At 45.1% G+C, this 20605-nt stretch overlaps 1 protein-coding gene across 3 annotated transcripts in view; it reads left to right on the top strand.

Annotated features, from left to right (window-relative positions):
- klhl17 (kelch-like family member 17) overlaps window positions 1–20605 on the top strand; it is a 64876-nt gene that overhangs the window by 24044 nt on the left and 20227 nt on the right. For all 3 annotated transcript variants that reach the window (XM_067970312.1, XM_067970313.1, XM_067970311.1), the window contains 4 exons: window positions 1837–1953; window positions 3239–3452; window positions 11210–11354; window positions 13560–13727. In XM_067970312.1, coding sequence (XP_067826413.1) covers window positions 1837–1953; window positions 3239–3452; window positions 11210–11354; window positions 13560–13727 — 644 coding nt within the window. The remainder of the gene's footprint in view (window positions 1–1836; window positions 1954–3238; window positions 3453–11209; window positions 11355–13559; window positions 13728–20605) is intronic.

The raw sequence follows: 20605 nt of genomic DNA, 5'->3' as shown, positions 1-20605 counted from the left end.
TAGAGAGCCGTATATCCAAGTTTGCTGATGACACTAAGTTAGGTGGTACAGTAAGTAGTTTCGATGGGAGCAGAAAGTTGCAAAGGGACATTAATAGATTAAGTGAGTGGGCAAATCTGTGGCAGATAGAGTTCAATGTGGGAAAGTGCAATGTCATCCACTTTGGACCTAAGGAAGAGAGATCAGAATTTTCTAAATGACGAGAAGCTAGGAACTGTGGAGGAGCAGAGTGATTTAGGGGTTCATGTACAGAAATCACTAAAAGCTAGTGGACAGGTACAAAAAATAATATAAAAGGCTAATGGAATGTTGGCCTTCCTCTCAATGGGGCTGGAATACAAAGGGGTGGAAGTTATGCTCCAGTTATATAAAGCTCTGGTTAGACCCCATCTGGTGTACTGCATTCAGTTCTGGGCACCGCACCTCAGGGAGAATGTATTGGCCTTGGAGAGGGTGCACTGCAGATTCACCATAATAATACTGGGGTTTAGACGATTAAATTATGAGGACAGGTTGCATAGACTAGGCTTATTTTCTCTCGAGTTTAGAAGATTGATGGGTGATCTAATTGAGGTGTTTAAGATGATTAAAGGAGTTGATGGGTAGACAGAGAGAAGCTATTTCCTCTGGTGGAGGAGTGCAGAACAAGGGGGCATAACCTTAAAATTAGAGCTGGGCCGTTTAGGGATGATTTCAGGAAGCACTTCTTCACACAAAGGGTGGTGGAAATCTGGAACTCTCTTTCCCCCAAAATGCTATTGAGGCTGGGGGTCAATTGAAAATTTCAAAACTGAGATTGATAGCTTTTTGTTAGGTAAGGGTATTAAGGGTTATGGAACCAAGGCGGGTAGATGGAGTTACAGTATAGATCAGCCATAATCTAATTGAATGGTGGAACAAACTCACGGGGCTGAATGGCCTACTCCTGTTCCTATGTTCCACAATGACACAGTAACAACTTACATTTATACAGTGCCTTTTAGTGTAAATGTAGTACCAAAGTGCTGAACAGATAGGCATAAGGAAAATGGACACCAAGGCAGGGAAGGAAAGATTAGAAGCGGTAACCAACAGCATGGTCGAAGAGATGAGTTTTATGGAGGCTTTCAAAGAAGGACGAGAGCGGTGGACGAGCTTTAGGGCGAGAATTCCAAAGTGTAGCTTGCAGACAGCTAAAGGCTCTGCCACTACTGGTGGGAAATGGGGGGAGGCACGAGGTCGGTGAATTTGGGGTGGGGTGCGGTTTTGAAGCTGGAGGAGGTTATGGAGATAGGGTTCTGTGGAGGGATTTGAAGAGAGCACAAGGATTTGAAATTTAAGGCGTTGGGTGAAATAGTCTAGTCTGGAGGTTACAAAACATGTATAAGGGTTTAAGTGACAGAGGGGCAGAGGTGGGCAAAAAATAAAGTCACCATCAGATCAAGAAGATCCCAGATTTGATCCCTGGTCTCTTCTGAATTAGCCTATCTCAATCAGGGCATTAACAGGGGCTGTACAGTTGGCTGCAGCCCTTGGTAATCAATATGCTGGGTGAGGTGAGGGATCAGATTTACCCACCCCCGATAGATATACAGTAACCCTCTTGGGAATATGCATGTGTGGACATCAGCTGTGATGCCTCTCGCTGTAAAATAGCCTGCCAGCAGTCACCATCAAAGCTCACACATGAATAATGGCAACCTGGACAAAGTCCCAGAGGACAACCACATCTGTGTTACTGTACTCCAGCAAGGAATCAACACCTTCAGGAGAGAACAATGGGAGAGAAAGTTGGAGAGAACAAAGTACATTAGTAAATGAATAATAATTTCTGACCTGTTTTTCCTGATTCTTCAGGTGCTAGATCTTATCTCCAGTGACAACTTGAATGTTCCTTCAGAAGAAGAGGTGTACAGAGCTGTGCTGAGCTGGGTCAAACATGATGTGGACGGCAGACGGCAGCATGTTCCCAGAGTAAGAAACCAAACCAAATGATTATTCTCATCAACAACTCTTTCATATATTTTTCACATGCATTTTTTAATAATAATAATAAAACATACAGGCTAGAAGCTGTGGACATTGGATCTTTTACTGTGTCATGGAATCATACAGCACAGAAGGAGGCCATTCAGCCTATTGTGTCTGTGCTGGCTCTGAAAGAGCAATCCAATTAGTCCCACTACCCTGATCTTTCCCCATAGCCATGCAAATTTCTCCTTTTCAAGCACATATCCAGTTCCCTTTTGAAAGTTACTATTGAATCTGCTTCCACCGCCCTTTCAGGCAGCACATTCCAGACCATAACTTGCTTCGTAAAAGAATTTTTCCTCATCTTCCCCCCTGGACTTCTTGCCAGTTATCTTCAATCTGTGCCCTCTGGTTACTGACCCTCCTGTCAGCGGAAACCGTTTCCCTCCTTCTACTTATCAAAACCCCTCATAATTTTGAACTCCCCTATCAAAAATTGCCCCTTAATCTTCTCTGCTCTTAGAATAATTCCAGCTTCTCTAGTCTCTCCGCATAACTGAAGTCCTTCGTCCCTGGTATCAGTCTGGTAAATCTCCTCTGCACCCTCTCCAAGGCCTTGACTTCCTTCTGAAAGTGTGGTGCCCAGAATTGGACACAATACTCTAGCTGAGGCCTAACCAGTGATTTATAAAGGTTTACCATAACTTCCTTGCTTTTATACTGTTTGTTTGTGAACTCACTGTACAAATAGTTTTAACCTATTCCCTCGGTTATGTACTTAAGCAAAGCATATTGACTACCTATATAGACTGCCCTCAGCAGGATCCTCTTATGCAAGCCTTTCTTACTGGAATCAAAAAGGATCCGACAGTAAATTGGTGGACTTCCTTGGGAATGATACTTATAGACTTTTCCTTCATATTGCACAGGCAACTATTTCCCAGGTTGGACATTTTAGGAGTTGGAAAATCCAGGATTGTGGAAGCTCCAAATGGTTTATAAATGTGGAAATTCCTAGACAAAAATGGATTACTTTTCATCCATATGTTCCCATAAGGAACGCCCCTGGTTTGAGAACCCTGCACTGAGGGCAGATCTCAGCATCTCCACCTTTTTCTTCAGTGCTTTGATTTACCTGGCCGCCATACCCAAAATCAATGGGTGTGTGCATGTTTGATTTCCTGATACATGCTCCTCGTTGGCAAGGCTCCGTGTCAGAAGGGCAAACACATAAAATCTAGCTTGAATTTTAACCAGCTGAAACTCCGATCTCTCTTCATTCTTGCAGCTGATGAAATGTGTCCGCCTGCCTCTCTTGACCCGTGATTTTCTGATGAGCAATGTTGACACTGAGCTCCTGGTCAGACACCACTCGGAGTGCAAAGACCTCCTCATCGAAGCTCTGAAATATCACCTAATGCCTGAACAGCGCGGAGTCCTCAGCAATACGAGAACCAGACCCCGACGCTGCGAAGGGGCTAGCCCCGTACTTTTTGCAGTGGGTAAGTGAAGACGCTCAAAAATAGATGCTCTCCGCCTCTCTCTCCTCCATTAAGACGCTCCTTTAAAATCTACTTCTTTTACCTTATGTGGCTCGGTGTCAAATTTTGTTTGATAACACTCCTGTGAAGCACCTTGGGACGTTTTACTACGTTAATGGCGCTATATAAATGCAAATTGCTGTTGTTACTTATTAATTTGAAGAGAGAGTATAAATAGCCACAGAAGTCATTCTGTTGGACATGAATGTCCATTAGGTGTGATAATGATCCACGTTCCCCATGCCCAACAGCCAGTAGTGTCTGAGGACTGACACTATGCCAATGTGGCCGGAACTGCACCCACCTCCTGCTTTCTATCCATATCCTGATATATGGTATTCGTTCGATCCACCTCTGACTGGTGAAATGCTGAGTGGATCCTGTCAGGATTTGAACCTACGTTCTGTGCTCAACCAAGTGAACTACCCAACACTTCTAGTTTTATCAACAAATTCATTTTCTTTTGACTGTATGTTGCCCTCGAATTTCCCATCAGCGTTCTCCCTTTCTAGTTGCGATTGCCATCCATTCAGCTTTGGGCCTGACCTTCTGGGTTCTACGTGGGCTGAATGGAAATTTCTAAACCAGACCCCATTCCCTGTTAGACACAAAAGTATGTGGAGTGCAGGGCTGAGCTCCATTCCCATTGCCGAGTCCAGGACAGGCACGGTGACAGCGTGGCAAGCATTTTGCCCATCTCCTGCTTTCTCTCCGCGTCCTAAGATTACGGGGGTATAAATTCGCCTTATGCCATAGTGCAAAACGGCGATGCCGAATCGGCAGCCCTTTGAAGTTAATGGAAAACAAAATCTGACGGAGTGTAAAACGGGCTTCTGATTCGCTATTGTCCATTTTGCGCCATTTCCCAAGGCAAATTTACATCCCCTGGTCTTCATTTTATGCTGCGGATACTAATGTATCAAGAAGGCTTAACACATTCATATGAAATTCCCCTCTCCAATATCTTAACAGAGGTGTTACCCTGTCTAAAATAAAAAGGATAATACCTGTAATAAAATAGCAGAGAGAGGAATTTCAGGTGAATACATTAAACATTCATGCATTGGTATCCCACTTAGGCCCAAAAATCTTTCCTTTTTTTAAAAAAAAGTTTTTTTTCCAAACGATGTGCCCCATAATGTTCAGAAATTCATTATAAAAGTTTTCCGTGAATTTGCGTGATCACCAAAGCAAACCTCAGACCTATTATTTCATGTTTTGTCCTCTCCCTGTTGGAGCCCTGTCTGGTTTTGGATTTGGCAAAAGCTGGCAACCGTGCAGGTAGACTATCCTGGGCGGTGCACTTGCAACACCTGAGAGAGCAAGCGGGCAACCTACTCCCAGGGCACTGCCACGTTGAGTCTAGGATGCTTTTGAGAGTGACTCTGCGACGACTTCCCAACTGACCTTCACCCAGTGGAGGGGCACCTGGGTTCTGCTCAGTGCCTTGCGACCGCAGTGCAGCCGAGAACAGCAACACAGTGGAGCAGGGGCATTTATCCTGTGTCACACACTGCTGGCCCTACGCACTGAGTCACCATATTGTGCACAAAGCAAATTCTGACGTTGCAATACAATGCGTTCTAAAGCTGTGACTGAGATGTACTTAATATTTGGCAGAGAGTGGAGGATTTTTAAGTTTAAAAAAAAATTCATTTGAAGCTCCCCAGTGACTTAGTGGGAAAATGTACTACATGGTGTGCTGGCGAGTATACAGACCAGGATAGTCCCAGCTCTGGTCCCTGGTCTGTGCTGAGTTAGCTGATCTTAGCCAGGTCAGCACTTAAGGCTGAGGAGAGGTGAATTCATAGTTCCTGCTGCTGATTGCTATCAAGTGACCCCCCCACCCCGCTTAAAAGTGTGCATGTGTGGAGATTGGGTAGGGACATGTTCAGGTTTGGCTGTGATGCCCCTGGGGTTGAACAGCCTGTCGGCACAGACTGCTCACGCGTGCAGAATGGCCACTTTAGTGAGTTACTGGACGTCTGCCAGCACCTGTGGAAGCAGCGGGAGTCAGTACCTTCATGGCAGAAAGAAAAGGAAATGGTGGGTGGGTAAACATCAGTTATAGGCTGCTGAAACAACCAAAAAACGACTTTTAATGACAGCGAGGTTCGGGAGGGCACAACCCCAACGGATTTCCAATTGTCATTATGTTTGACGTTCGGTCCCTGTTTACAAACTATGGCAGGTGCATGACAACAAAACTGAAAAGCATCTCTAACTCTTGATGAAAACTCAGTTCTGCTATGTGTGAAGAGGAATTCACTTTCTCATTCAGATCAGAGATTTAAATTATATAAGCTTGACAGCTGTGGAAAGTTCCACGGAAGGCGAACTCAGTGCCTTAGCCAGCCAGCCACAGCGATGGTTGCCTGCCCATTCAGTTCATCCATCCACTTGTGGCATGAACAGGGGTCTAGTTATTTTTTTAAAAAAAATTTTCCCACACCTAGCGGTTAATTACAGAAATTCCAGAGGCATATTACATCGTTAGGGCATAAATTTATAATGTTCGTCTCAAACAAATGCAGGCAGCACTATGATCTTGGGAAATCTACTCAATGTGGCATTACCAAGAGGCCCAATTAAAACCCAAGCTTTCATAGTCTATGGCCTTTCAGCTCAGCCCTGCTGCAGACAGCATAATGGATTCAAGCATCAATTAGATGTGTTTCTGCAGAGAGAAGGGATTGTGAGATATGATTGGTAAAGTGGGATGATCTAGAACAATAACCGCTCGGATTTATGTAATATTCCTCATGTAGATGAATTTCTTAGGGCACGTTACAAGGAGTACTGAGCAAGAGATGGGGAAGACTAAAGGGGGGAATCAAATGCACAAAGAGAAAGTCTTTTAAGAGGCTTTTGAAGCAAGAGAGAATAGCGTGGTGAAGTGGTTAAGGGTGTCAGAGAGCAGGAATGTAGTGACTGCAAGTTGCTCGCTGATGATGGATAACCAGCAGTAAATCAGAGTTGGAGAAGTACAGGGTGGAGCCTGGGACATGTGGCTTGAGAACATTCCCTCCGATAAGATGGGGCAAGACCGCAGAGGGACTTGAAAACAAATATGAGGACCTTGAAGTTATTGCGCAGGAGGACAGAGTACCAGCAGGGGAGCTAGATACGGATGTAACATAGGAACAGGAGGAGGCCATTCAGCCCCTCGAGTCTGTTGCACCATTCAGTTAGACCCATGGCTGATCTGTACAGAGGTGATTGGAGTTTAGGACTTTGCACAATCGAGGAATCCGGCCACAGAATTCTAGATTAACTGTGGAGTTTGTGACGGGTGGAGGAGGGGAATTCAGTGAGAAGGATATTCAAGAAATCAGTTTTTGAAGTGATGAAGGTTTGGGTTAGGATTCCAGCAGTGCAGAGAGAGAGAGAATGCAGCCAGTGTTCTGGATCTATCAAAGAAGGTCAGGTTTGTTGATGCAATGACCTTTTCCTGTTGCTAAAACTATTTATATTGCGATCTCCTGTAGTGATGCTCACAGTAAGTTGGATGTTACACTGTGTTATAACAATAGGAGTGTTACACCATGTAATGTACAATTTTTTTTATTCGTTCATGGTATGTGGGCATCGCTGGCAAGGCCAGCATTTATTGCCCATCCAGTATGAAGTGGAGCTATATTTAAATGGGCCCGTCCCTTTAAGGCCAAAGAGTCTTAATTGCTGTGAATAGGGATATCTTGAGGTCAATGAGAGGTTAATTGCTTTTCGTGAGGGAGGTTTGCAGATTGGCAGGTGCTTGTAAATTCCTAGCTCCAGGTCAGAGGTAAGCAGTATGAAGTAACTGCTTCCTTCTCTTTTTTTAATATATATATACTTTTGACACATTGAAGTGTGACATCTAAAATGTGATAGATGTACCTCAGATGCAAAAATTATACATATATTAGTTATTCTTCACAGTTGGAAAGTGCTGGCAGTTGCAGAATCTTCAGGGGGTTAATGGTCTAATCTTTCTTCGGCTGGTCATAATTACCGTAGCATACAACAAGGATATTTGTGGCTCACGTGAGTCAGCAGAAGAGAGAAAGAGACAAAATAGAGAGATTAATTAGCTGTCAGCCAGCAGAATTGAGAGAACGTGCAGAAACAGTAGAGGGAGGAAGGTGAAACCCTTCTCAATGATTTGTTTCCAGAGGCTTTAAAAAAAAATTGCTAATTAAACCACTTCATGCATCTAGATTTAGATTTGTTTCTCAATAGCATCAATCATGCTGTCTTTATTCATGACCTGTGCTTGTTTCAAATGCACAAAACTTCTGCACCTCATCCTCTGAGCTTGCTGGTAATAATCTCTGATAAAGAAACGACGCACAGTTTTATTTTTTGTGTGGTAATTCCTCAAAATGAATAACATGGGATATTAACAAATGTATTACAATATTAACAACTTGTCTTTATTCAGATAATCTATCAACGATCAGACGATGGTGGCCGTGTTACAGATCTGCAATCTACACGTTTTTTAAACTGCCAGGGGCTAAAGGTCCATGGCCCCTCCAGCCCAATCCCCACGTCGGAAGGGCTGGGAATTAGGCTTGGATATGGATACGCAGGGTTTTGCTGGAGAGAGCAGCTGGTCCAGGGGGAGGTAGAATCAGTGGTTCGGGTACAGAGTTTCTCATGAGAGCTGAACAGGATTGTTTCGGTCTTGCCTGTTTTGTCAGTTCACTGCTGGGTTCCATCAATCAGTACCCGAGTCTGTCTCTCTCGCTCCACTCAAGCAAGTTATGTGCAATAAAAGTTTTGTGTGTCTTATTTTCAGATTTCACAGCATTGTAATATTACTTCAAATGCAGCATGAATGAAACTGATAACTTTTACCCTAGGATGTCTGCCATTACTGTTCGGTTACATTTGTTTGAAATATTAGGACAAGTGTGGGATCTGTGGAGTGTTGTGTATATTTGCCTTTCAATGAGTTATCAATCTGACCTACATAGAAACATAGAAAATAGGAGCAAGAGTAGGCCATTCAGCCCTTCGGGCCTGCTCCGCCATTCAAAATGATCACGGCTGATCGTCTAACTCATTACCCTGTTCCCGCTTTTTCCCCATATCCCTTGATCCCTTTAGCATTAAGAAATATATCCATCTCCTTCTTGAATACATCTAATGACTTGGCCTCCACTGCCTTCTGTGGTAGAGAATTCCACAGGTTCACCACCCTCTGAGTGAAGAAATTTCTCCTCATCTCTGTTCTAAATGGCATACCCCGTACCCTAAGACTGTGACCCCTGGTTCTGGACTCCCCAGCCATCGGGAACATCCTCCCTGCATCTAGTCTGTCTAGTCCTGTTAGAATTTTATATGTTTCTATGAGATCACCTCTCATTCTTCTAAACTCTAGTGAATATAGGCCTGGTCGACCCAATCTCTCCTCATATGTCAGTTCTGCCATTCCAGAAATCAGTCTGGTAAACCTTTGTTGCACTCCCTCCATGGCAAGGACATCCTTCCTCAGATAAGGAGACCAAAACTGCACACAATACTCCAGATGTGGTCTCACCAAGGCCCGGTATAACTGCAGTAAGACATCCCTGCTCCTGTACTCAAATCCTCTTGCAATGAAGGCCAATATACTATTCGCCTTCCTAACTGCTTGCTGCACCTGAATGCTCGCTTTCAGCGACTGGTGTACAAGGGCACCCAGGTCTCGTTGCACCTCCCCTTTTCCCAATCTATCACCATTCAGATAATAATCTGCCTTTCTATTTTTACAACCAAAGTGAGATAACCTCACATTTATCCACGTTATACTGCAACTGCCATGTTCTTGCCCACTCACCCAACTTGACTAAATCACATTGGAGCCTCTTTGCATCCTCCTCACAGCTCACATCCCACCCCAGCTTTGTGTCGTCTGCAAACTTGGAAATGTTACATTTAGTTCCCTCATCCAAATCATTGATATATATTGTGAATAGCTGGGGCCCAAGCACTGATCCCTGTGGTACCCCACTAGTCACTGCCTGCCACCCGAAAAAAGATCCGTTTATTCCTACTCTCTGTTTCCTGTCTGTCAACCAACTCTCAATCCATGCCAGTATATTCACCCCAATCCCATGTGCTTTAATTTTGCACACTAACCTCTTGTGTGGGACCTTATCAAAAGCCTTCTGAAAATCCAAATACACCACATCCACTGGTTTCCCCCTCTCTATTCTACTAGTTACATCCTCAAAAAACTCCAGTAGATTTGTTAAGCATGATTTCCCTTTCATAAACCCATGCTGACTTTGTCCAATCCCGTTAATGCCCTCCAAGTGTTCTGTTATCACATCTTTTATAATAGACTCTTAGCATTTTCCCCACTACTGATGTTAGGCTAACTGGCCTGTAATTCCCTGTTTTTTCTCTCCCTCCTTTTTTAAATAGTGGGGTTACATTTGCCACCCTCCAATCTGTAGGAACTGTTCCAGAGTCTATAGAATTTTGGAAGATGATCACCAATGCATCCACTATTTCCAGGGCCACTTCCTTTAGTACTCTGGGATGTAGATTATCAGGACCTGGGGATTTGTCAGCCTTTAGCCCCATTAATTTCCCTAGCACTATTTTTTTACTAATACTAGTTTCCTTCAGTTCCTCCCTCTCACTAGACCCTTGGTTCCCTAACATTTCCGGCAGGTTATTTGTGTCCTCCTTTGTGAAGACAGAACCAAAGTATGTGCCATTTCTTTGTTCCCCATTATAATTTCCCCCATTTCTGACTGTAAGGGACCTCTACATTTGTCTTCACTAATCTTTTTCTCTTGACATATTTATAGAAGCTTTTACAGTCAGTTTTTATGTTCCCTGCTAGTTTACTCTCATACTCTATTTTTCCCCTCTTAATCAATCTCTTTGTCCTCCTTTGCTGAATTCTAAACTGCTCCCAATCCACAGGCTTGTCATTTTTTCTGGCAATTTTCTATGTCTCCTCTTTGGATCTAATACTATCCCTAATTTCTTTTGTAAGCCAAGGTTGAGCCACCTTTCCTGTTTTATTTTATGTGCCAGACAGGAATGAATGATTGTTGAAATTCCTGCACGCGTTCTTTAAATATTAGCCATCGCCTATCCGCGTCATCCATTTTAGTAAAGTTCCCCAATCTATCCTAGCCAACTCGCACCTCATACTGACCTGTTCCTCCTGCTGCTGCTGGAAAGTGCTCCTGTGTGTAAAAGATGGGGAGGGAGGGAACATTCCAACTGAGCAGTCTCAGTAATGAGATGTCAGGTTGTGGAAATCTCGCGGAGCAGGAAGGCTAGGCAGTTCCCTCCGTTATCATTTTATTCTGGGCAGGGGTGGGGTGGGGGGAGGGGGGGCGGTGACATGATTCATTGCAAAAGATTTGTGAGGACAAATGCCCTTTACTCACCCCTCTGTCCCCCCAATCGTTGCACCTCATGCCGGACAAGAACGGTATCAGAACACTGTTCAGTTGAATAGCCCACAGATGCTGTCTAGGCTCACACACGCACATAAGAAGGATGGCCATTTGGTTGAGGCACAAAAGAGCTGCCATGGAATCCCAGAACTGTAAAGGAAATTTGTGTTGCTCCAAAATTGGGATTATTGGTCATCACCTAACTTGCCTTATCTGCTGGTCCAGTTTCAAAAAATCTGCTAGTCACAATCACTGTCAGTCCTGGATTGTGTACCGATCCATACTGTGGTATATTTGTTAACTGCTTGAGTTCCTCTGTATTTGCAGGTGGTGGTAGTCTGTTCGCCATCCATGGAGATTGTGAAGCCTATGACACAAGGACAGACAGGTGGCACATGGTAGCCTCTATGTCCACCCGTCGAGCCCGAGTTGGTGTGGCGGCAATTGGAAACAGGCTCTATGCAGTAGGGGGGTAAGAACTCACCGAAACAACGGCGTTTACTGGGGGTGGATTTTTGTCAGGGCTCAAAGCGAAAAGTATTCCATCCTCTTCGCGGGAGCGGGTGTGCTTTGTGTCACCAAGTTCTGCTTTAGGAATGCTGATCGGAAGGCTGTTTGGCAACATTAGTGAATTTTGGGAGGCTGCTTATGAACGTTACTGATTTATCATTGTCAGGTTTTCAGTGTAATGGGAGTCAAGTAATTAATTGACAAGCACAAGGAATAAATCCTCACTAGTTTAGCTTTTGGGGTTTAGTTACCACTGTGCACAATTTTTAGTGCACTGGTTAACATGTTCACATTAAATTCCTGTCTATTTTAATACATTGTCAACCTATTTATTCTAAATGTGTTAACAACAGCTTTAAAATAATATGAGCAAGAATTTGAATTGATCAGTAATGCAGAAAGGCAATTAAACCTGCTTATCAGCAAAGCTTAGGAACACAGGAGGTGAAATGAGACTTTGGTGGCAGTGCAAAATGGGCGATCGCGAATCGGCAGCTTGTTTTACACTTTTCCTTTCCATTAAAATCGGACAGGGTGTAAAACAAGTTGCCGATTCCAGATCGCCCGTTCTCCCCACCCGCCAAAGACCAATTTCACCCCCAAAGCTCTTTGATGTTTTGCTGTGGTATTTTCTGTTGCCTGTGTGTACAAATAAAGGAACCTGGTCTCACTGGACCTGGAAGCGCCTCAAACATAAACAGTTTGCAAAGAAGCAATTTCATTGCATTAAAACTGCAGGAAAACAATTAGCAACCTGACCGCAGTATTGCATTCTAGAAGCTGCGGTTTGTGCAGCCCCACACAAGAAAAGTACATAAAAACACAAGAAAGTTTCAGAGTGAGAAAAGACCATTTGCCATATCCTGAATCCAAATCTGATTATTCTCCATGGAGTCTTCTACCTCCCCCCGCCACCACCCCCCCTCCCCGCTCCTGCTCATCATCAACCTCCCTCCTCCCATTCTCCCGCTATTTAGAAGAACCTGTTGTAGATAATGCTAGTAGTGGGGCCATGATGCGTTGAAAGTAAATCCCACGCATTAATAATTTGTAAAAATATTTTAGTGTGAGACACAGAGCTGTCAATATTGGGCAGATTCCAGGAGTGAAATTTTAATTTGAAAGCCAAATACTTGAAGAGTTGACTTGTGCCAAAAACATGGTTAAAAGCAACAAACTACCTGTCAAATTGGCCATAGATGCCAAATGACTAACATATTCTTCTCACCTTCTCTCATTTCCCTTTCCTATTTCTTCTTTTTCTCTCCACATCCCGCTTGGCTGTGGGATTTGTGAATGTTTTTTTCCTTCTCTTACTGGGTCCTAAAATTTTATGGAAGCCTTTCACTTGCTCTGTGAATGCTGGGATAGCCCACCTCTCTTGCAAAAGACAATGCCAGGATTTACTGGCACAGTCCTTGCACACACGAGATCGTGATCCTGAGGCTGGAGATTACGACCTTATACCAGGGCCTCCCACTGAATTGGTGAGAGTTGGTAGTCAGGATTACTTTGGAGTGTGTAAGGGATTGTCGGTATCGCAACTGAGTATCCAATATGAAGCTTTCATGGAGGGACTGAAGTGTCGTCTTGTGTACGTGACATCAAGGCTTGAACGCAACCATTACAATTTAATCTAATGGTCTCAGTGCGTTAAGTAATAATTGCCTGTTGAATTATTGATGAAAAGGCTAGATCAGAACTTCACATACTTTGTTCCAACCAATCAAATATGGTAGAACTTCCTATAATCTGTGCTTGAGTAAACCACCTTCCTGATTACCACAATCTTTTTTTGTTGGAGAAAGTCTTGCACAAGGCATTGCCTCATTGTGTAGCTTAGACAGACCACTTCATCTTTCTTTTGCTATTTGTTTGTACTTATCTTCATTTTTACTGTTACCGTACATGTAGGCCCAAACTTGGAACTCTCGATTATCTTCCAATTTCCATTATCCACCGACCGGGAAGGGGGTCTGCTCGAGTATAGCAGATAATGGAGGTATCACTGTAAAGGGGTCTGTTCCTATATGGCGGATAGTAGAGGCATCACTTTAAAGAGGTCTGCTCCAATGTAGCAGATAATGGAGGTATCACCTTAAAGGGGTGAGCTCTTGTGGAATTCTATATATTTCCTTTGTTGACCGATGCTACAACTGTTACTCAGGTATGACGGCACTTCCGACTTGTCGACTGTTGAGTCCTATGATCCAGTCACCAATTCCTGGCAACCGGAGGTAGCTATGGGAACAAGACGGAGCTGTCTTGGTGTTGCGGTACTACATGGGTTGCTTTATGCAGCAGGTGGCTATGATGGTGCATCATGTTTGAACAGGTACTCGCATTTTTTTATTGTATTTTCTGTGTGTGTGTGTTTTGTTTCTCTCTCTGATTTTTACTGTCCTGAAGGTGGTGACTGCCGGTGTATGATTCCATGGGCACCTGCTGCCCTCCAGTATGTTGTTGAAGGGGCCATTCTTCATGTGTGGGCCTGGGCAGCAAGCTATTAGTCTATGGGACATCACCGTCCATGCCTGATGCTGTCCTCACTCGATACCGCACACATGCAGTTTCCAGCAGGATTCACCGTGATCAGGAGCAAGAACATTGGGCACAGACTAGGGATCGAACCTGGGACCTTTCTTTTACTAGGTTTCACACTGGGCAGCAAATTTAGGTGTCAGCCGTGGCTCAGTTGGTAGCACTCTCGCCTCTGAATCAGAAGGTTGTGGGTTCAAATCCGACTCCAGAGCACAAAATCTAGGCTGACACTTAAGAGCAGTACTGAGGGAGTTGCTGCACTGTCGGAGGTGCCATCTTTCAGATGAGACGTAAAACCGAGGCCCCGTCTGCCCTCTTAGGTGGGCGTAAAAGATCCCTTGGCATTATTCAAAGAAGAGTAGGGGAGCTCTCCCCGGTGTCCTGGCCAATATTTATCCCTCAACCAACATCAGTAAAAAACAAATTATCTGGTCATTCCTCATTGTTGTTTGTGGGAGCTTGCTGTGTACAAATTGGCTGCTGCGTTTCCTACATTACAACAGTGACTACACTTCAAAAGTAATTGATTGGTTGTAAAGCACTTTGAGACATTCTGAGGTCGTATATAAATGCCCGTTCGTTGTTCTTTAGGGAGTCATAATTGCCTTTGTTAATATCACTATCAGTTGCTGAAATAGATTGGAAGAAGATATAACACTCTGATGTTTCATCATCACAATTGAATAATATATAGTGGTAAATGTTATAATTTAGCCCTGCAGACACACAGCTTCACCCAACAGGAGCTCATGTTGGGAATTCAATTGCGGGTAGACGGTGGGTGCTATCTTTGCAATATGCCTTAACCCCCAACTTCAGAAAAGTACCTCCACTATATACAATCATACAGCACAGAAGGAGGCCTATTCGGCCCATCGTGTTTGTGCCAGCTCTTTGAAAGAGCTATCTAATTAGTCCCACTCCCCCCTGCCCTTTCCCTGTAGCCCTGCAAATTTTTCTTTTTCAAGTATTTATCCAATTCCCTTTTGAAAGTTACTATTGAATCTGCTTCCACCACCCTTTCGGGCAATGCATTCCAGATCATAACAACTCGCTGCGTGTAAAAAAAAATTCTCCTCATCTCCCCCTTTTTTTTGCCAATTATCTTAAATCTGTGTCCTCTGGTTACCGACCCTCCTGCCAGTGGAAACTGTTTCTCCCTATCAAAACCCCTCATAATTTTCAACAACAATTTGCATTTATATAGCACCTTTAATGTAGTAAAACGTCCCAAGGTGATTCACAGGAGCGATTATCAAACAAAAATTTGACACAAAGCCACATAAGCAGATATTAGGACAGGTGACCGAAAGCTTGGTCAAAGAAGTAGGTTTTAAGGAGAGTCTTAAAGGAGGAGAGAGAGGTAGAGAGGTTTACGGAGGGAATTCCAGAGCTTAGGGCCTAGGCAGCTGAAGGTACGGCCGTCGATGATGGAACGATTAAAATCGGGGATGCACAAATTGGAGGAGCACAGTGATCTCAGAGGGCTGTAGGGCTGGAGGAGGTTACAGAGATAGGGAGGGGTGAGGCCATGGAGGGATTTGAAAACAAGGATGCGAATTTTAAAATCTAGGCGTTGCTGGAGCGGGAGCTGATGTGGTTAGCGAGCACAGGGGTGATATGTGAACAGGACTTGGTGCGAGTAAGGATACAGCCAACAGAGATTTGGAGGAGCACAAGTTTATGGAGGGTGGAGGATGGGAGGCCGGCCAGGAGAGCATTGGTACAGTCGAGTCTAGAGGTAACAAAGGCATGGATGAGGGTTTCAGCCGCAGATGGGCTGAGGCAAGGGCGAAGTTACAGAGGTGGAAATAGGGGATCTTGGTGACGGAGCAGATGTGTGGTTTGATGCTCATCTCAGGATCAAATTGGACACCAAGGTTGTGAACGGACTGGTTCAGCCTCAGACAGGGATGGAGTTTATGGCGGGGACTGAAGACAATGGCTTCGGTCTTCCCAATATTTAGTTGGAGGAAATATTTGTTCATCCAGTACTGGATGTCAGACAAGCAGTATGACAAATCAGAGGCTGAGAGAGGTGGTGTTGAGGTGGAGCTGGGTGTTGTCAGCATGCATGTGGAACCTGACGTGTTTTCGGATGATGTTGCCGAGGGGCAGCATGTAGATGAAAAATAGGAAGGGACCAAGGATAGAACCTTGGAGGACTCCAGAGGTAACGGTGCGGGAGTGGGAAGAGAAGCCCTTGCAGGTGATTCTCTATTAGATCTCCTCTTAACTTCTCTTTTTCAGAACCATCCTGTGGTTTCTGAGTGAAACTGCCGAATAATGGGGGGGGAAGTTGGCCCCTTGGCCTCGCACTGATCTGGAACCTAGCTGAGAGCTCCCAAACTTTGATTTTCTCTACCGTCTTCAGATAAACAAGACTTTCATCTCACGATTCTTGGCTAGATTCCAACTCAAGTGGCAAAGATGAAAGGGCAGTACTCAAACCGAGTGGTTATTGAGTTCCCCAGCTGCAATCATTTTAAAATATGGCTGCGTGACCATTGCTATTGTGTCTCTGAGTTGCAAGTGTTGGTGGGAGCCCGTGAACTGAGATTATGGCACAACAAAGAGATCACGTGACCTCTTTCACCAAGGACAATTTAAATAATTCCTTTCGCTTGAAGAGGAATATAAGATCAACAGGAGCTGGGGAATGTTTAAATATGTCCATGTTAGGAATTTTGGGTGGGAAATTCTGATCGGTGAACTTCACATACAAACACTTAAGATGCTTGTATTGTATTGTGCAGGTGTTAACTGTTTGCAATCATCAGGTTAATGCCTGTGTAGAAATAGTGCTCGCCAGACTACAGGGGAGGCGTTAAATGTTTGTACGTGAACTTCGCTGATTGGAATTTCAACCCCATTCATGTCTAAAATTTTATGTACAAAGTAAAATGGGAATTAACCGATCTTAAGTCTTCCTGCTGAATTGAAGGCGCGGACATAAGCTCATATTGTTTCCTTACAATGTCTTCGCTGATGGGAGAAAAGAGAATGCTGACTTTATTAGTGTGTCGCAGGAAACTGATTCACAATGACCTCTGGATGGCTGGGAATTGCACAGAATTTGATGTGTCAGGTTGGTGTGTCAGCACACTGCACTGTGGTGTGTCAGGTTGGTGTGTCAGCACACTGCACGGTGGTGTGTCAGCACACTGCACGGTGGTGTGTCAGCACAGTGCACGGTGGTGTGTCAGCACACTGCACGGTGGTGTGTCAGCACGGTGTGTTAGGTTGGTGTATCAGCGCACTGCACTGTGGTGTGTCAGGTTGGTGTGTCAAGCACGCTGCACTGTGGTGTGTCAAGCACGCTGCACTGTGGTGTGTCAAGCACGCTGCACTGTGGTGTGTCAAGCACGCTGCACTGTGGTGTGTCAAGCACGCTGCACTGTGGTGTGTCAGCACGCTGCACTGTGGTGTGTCAGCACGCTGCACTGTGGTGTGTCAGGTTGGTGTGTCAGCACGCTGCACTGTGGTGTGTCAGGTTGGTGTGTCAGGTTGATGTGACAGTACACTGCACTGTGGTGTGCCAGTGCACTGCACTAAATTGAACCTACAATCTTCTGACTAAGAGACGAGAGTTTCTGCTCCCACTAGGCACCAATATCTGTCGAGATCAGCAACTTGAGATGTATGCAGATTAATAGGAACATGGATTTGGACTTTATATGTAGTCCCCTGACTCTCCATTGTAAGGTTGTACCCTTGTTGCAGCACTGTGCATTCCATGATGCTAAAACTTCTGTTCTAAATCACTGTCTGAGGTTAGAGCAAAACTCTTTACATCACCAGTCTCCTCCACCTCAATAGGCTATGGGGTCTTGGGGGCCACATGGAAAGTCTAAATCCATGTTTTGCATGTATCACAAGTTGCTGATACTGACAGGCCTTGGTTTCTTTAGACCTTAGTGATTGCCTCTCCTACACTAACACCTATACATATGGTTGGGTTTAGATGTGACTAATGACTGTAATTATATTTTGATTACATACCCCAGCAACAAATGTTCCAGAGCCCAGGCTAATGCCTGAAGGTATTATGACTACAAAACACTCCTCCATTTGTGGTTGTATCTCACTGTAATTTATTTTACTGTGATTAACTCATTACTATTGGCGTGTGTTAAATGCACTAAAAATACTGTGGGGTTGAAATCATGCTGCGCAATATTCCTGAATATCTTAACGCACTTGCATCTTTCTCTAGTTTCTCTCCTATCTCCCCTCATGCCGTCTCCGAGCTCATCTTGACCATGACACCCACCTCCTGCTCCCTCGACCCTATTCCCACCAAACTGCTGACCACCCATCTTCCCTTCCTGGCCCCTGTGTTAGCTGATATTGTTAATGGTTCCCCCTCCCCTTCAAATCTGCCATCATCACCCCCCTCCTCAAAAAACCCACCCTTGACCCCTCTGTCCTTGCAAACTACCGTCCCATCTCCAACCTCCCTTTCCTCTCCAAAGTCCTTGAACGTGTTGTCGCCTCCCAAATCCGTGCCTATCTTTCCCGCAACTCTGTTTGAATCCTTCCAATCAGGTTTCTGCCCCTGCCACAGTACTGAAACAGCCATCAAAGTCATAAATGACATCCTATGTCTCTGTGACCATGGTAAACTATCCCTTCTCGACCTGTCTGCATCCTTTGACACTGTTGACCACACCATCCTTCTCCAACGCCTCTCCTCTGTCTTCCAGCGGAGGGGGACTGTGCTCACCTGGTTTCATTCTTATCTATCCATTCGTAGCCAGAGAATCACCCGCAACGGCTTCTCTTCCCGCTCCCGCACTGTTACCTCTGGAGTCCCCCTCCTGTTTCTCATCTACATGCTGCCCCTCGGCGACATCTGAAAACATGACATCAGGTTCCGCATGTACGCTGACGACACCCAGCTCTACCTCCCCACCACCTCCCTCGACCCCTCCACTGTCTCTGATTTGTCACACTGCTTGTCCGATGAGCAAAAATTTCCTCCAACTAAATATTGGGAAGCCCGAAGCCATTGTCTTTGGTCCCTGCCGCAAACTCCGTTCCCTAGCTACCGACTCCATCCCTCTCCCTGGCCACTTGTCTGAGGCTGAACAAGACAGTTTGCAACTTTGGCATCCAATTTGACCCTGAGATGAGCTTCCAACCACATAGCTGCTCTGTCACCAAGACCACCTACTTCCACCTCCATAGCATTGCCCGTCTCCATCTCCGTCTCCGCTCATCTGCTGCTGAAACCCTCATCCATGCCTTTGTTATCTCTAGACTCGACTATTCCAATGCCCTCCTGGCCGGCCTCCCATCGTCCACCCTCCATAAACTTGAACTCATCCAAAACTCTGCTGCCCGTATCCTAACTCACATCAAGTCCCGTTCACCCATCACCCCAGTGCTCGCTGACCTACATTGGCTCCCAGTCCAGGAACGCCTTGATTTTAAAATTCTCATCCCTGTTTTCAAATCCCTCCATGGCTTCACCCTTCCCTATCTCCTGTAACCTCTTCCAGCCCTACAACCCTCCAAGACCTCTGCGCTCCTCCAATTCTCTCCTCTTGCGCGTCCCTGATTTTAATCACACCACTGTTGGCGGCCGTGCCTTCAGCTGCCTAGGCCCTAAGCTCTGGAATTCCCTCCCTAATCCTCTCCGCCTCTCTATCTCACTCTCCTCCTTTAAGTCGTTCCTTAAAACCTACCTCTTTGACAATGCTTTTGATCACCTGTCCTAATATCTCCTTATGCGGCTCGGTGTCAAATTTTTGTTTGATAATTGCATCTGTGACGTGCCTTGGGATGTTTTAGTACATTAAAGGCGCTATATAAATGCAAGTTGTTGTATGAAACTCCTTAGCCTGCCGTTTTAAAGAAGGCCTTAATGGTGGAAAGATGTGTTAGTTACTAATGATTTCAAGCCAGGTACTTTTTCTTATTGGGGGATTGAAAGTGGGAGAAGGTTGTTGACAAAATCGTAAACTTGTTTATAAACAACACATTCCCGACTATGCTGCCTACGTGTAGCGCACAGAGGAAATCTTTCTCCTTGCGGAAAACCTTTTTTACGCAGTGAGTGGTTATGATCTGGAATACACTGCCTGAAAAGGGTGATGGAGACAGATTCAATCGTGGCTTTCAAAGGGGAATTGGATAAGTACTTGAAGGGAAAAAATTTGCAGGACCACGCGGAAAGGGCGGGGGAGTGGGACTAACTGGCTTGCTCTTGCAAAGAGCCAGTTTGGGCTTGATGGGCCGAATGGTTACAGCACAGGAGGCTGACATTCCATGATTCTATGTGACATTCTAACAATATTCAGGGCTTCCCCCAACTGCTGCAAATAAAGATAATCGGCTAGAATTTCCCGGGTGGTTCTCCCGACCTCCTGCGGTAACTTTGGCAGAGGATGGGCGATAAACATTCGTTTCTCCCGGGAGAAGTTATGACGGAAGATTGGGAGAACCCCCCCCCCCATTGTGTGACTGGGCCGTACTGAGCGGGACGGGCCCAGGCTAGGGCAGGATAAGGGTGCTACACTTGGCCTCCGTGCCTCAGGTGAAGGGGGAGGGGGCGAATCGGGCAGGGTGACCTAATCGGGCGCCCTTGCTGGAAAGTGCGCATGTGTGGACATCAGACGAGAACTGGTGTCTTGCCCCACCCCTCCGCCTCTCACAGCTGAATAGCTT

Source organism: Heptranchias perlo, chromosome 32, assembly GCF_035084215.1.
Source record: "Heptranchias perlo isolate sHepPer1 chromosome 32, sHepPer1.hap1, whole genome shotgun sequence".
Taxonomy (NCBI): domain Eukaryota; kingdom Metazoa; phylum Chordata; class Chondrichthyes; order Hexanchiformes; family Hexanchidae; genus Heptranchias; species Heptranchias perlo.
The sequence above is the reverse complement of the archived record's forward strand: the minus strand, read 5'-3'. Positions and strand labels throughout refer to the sequence as shown.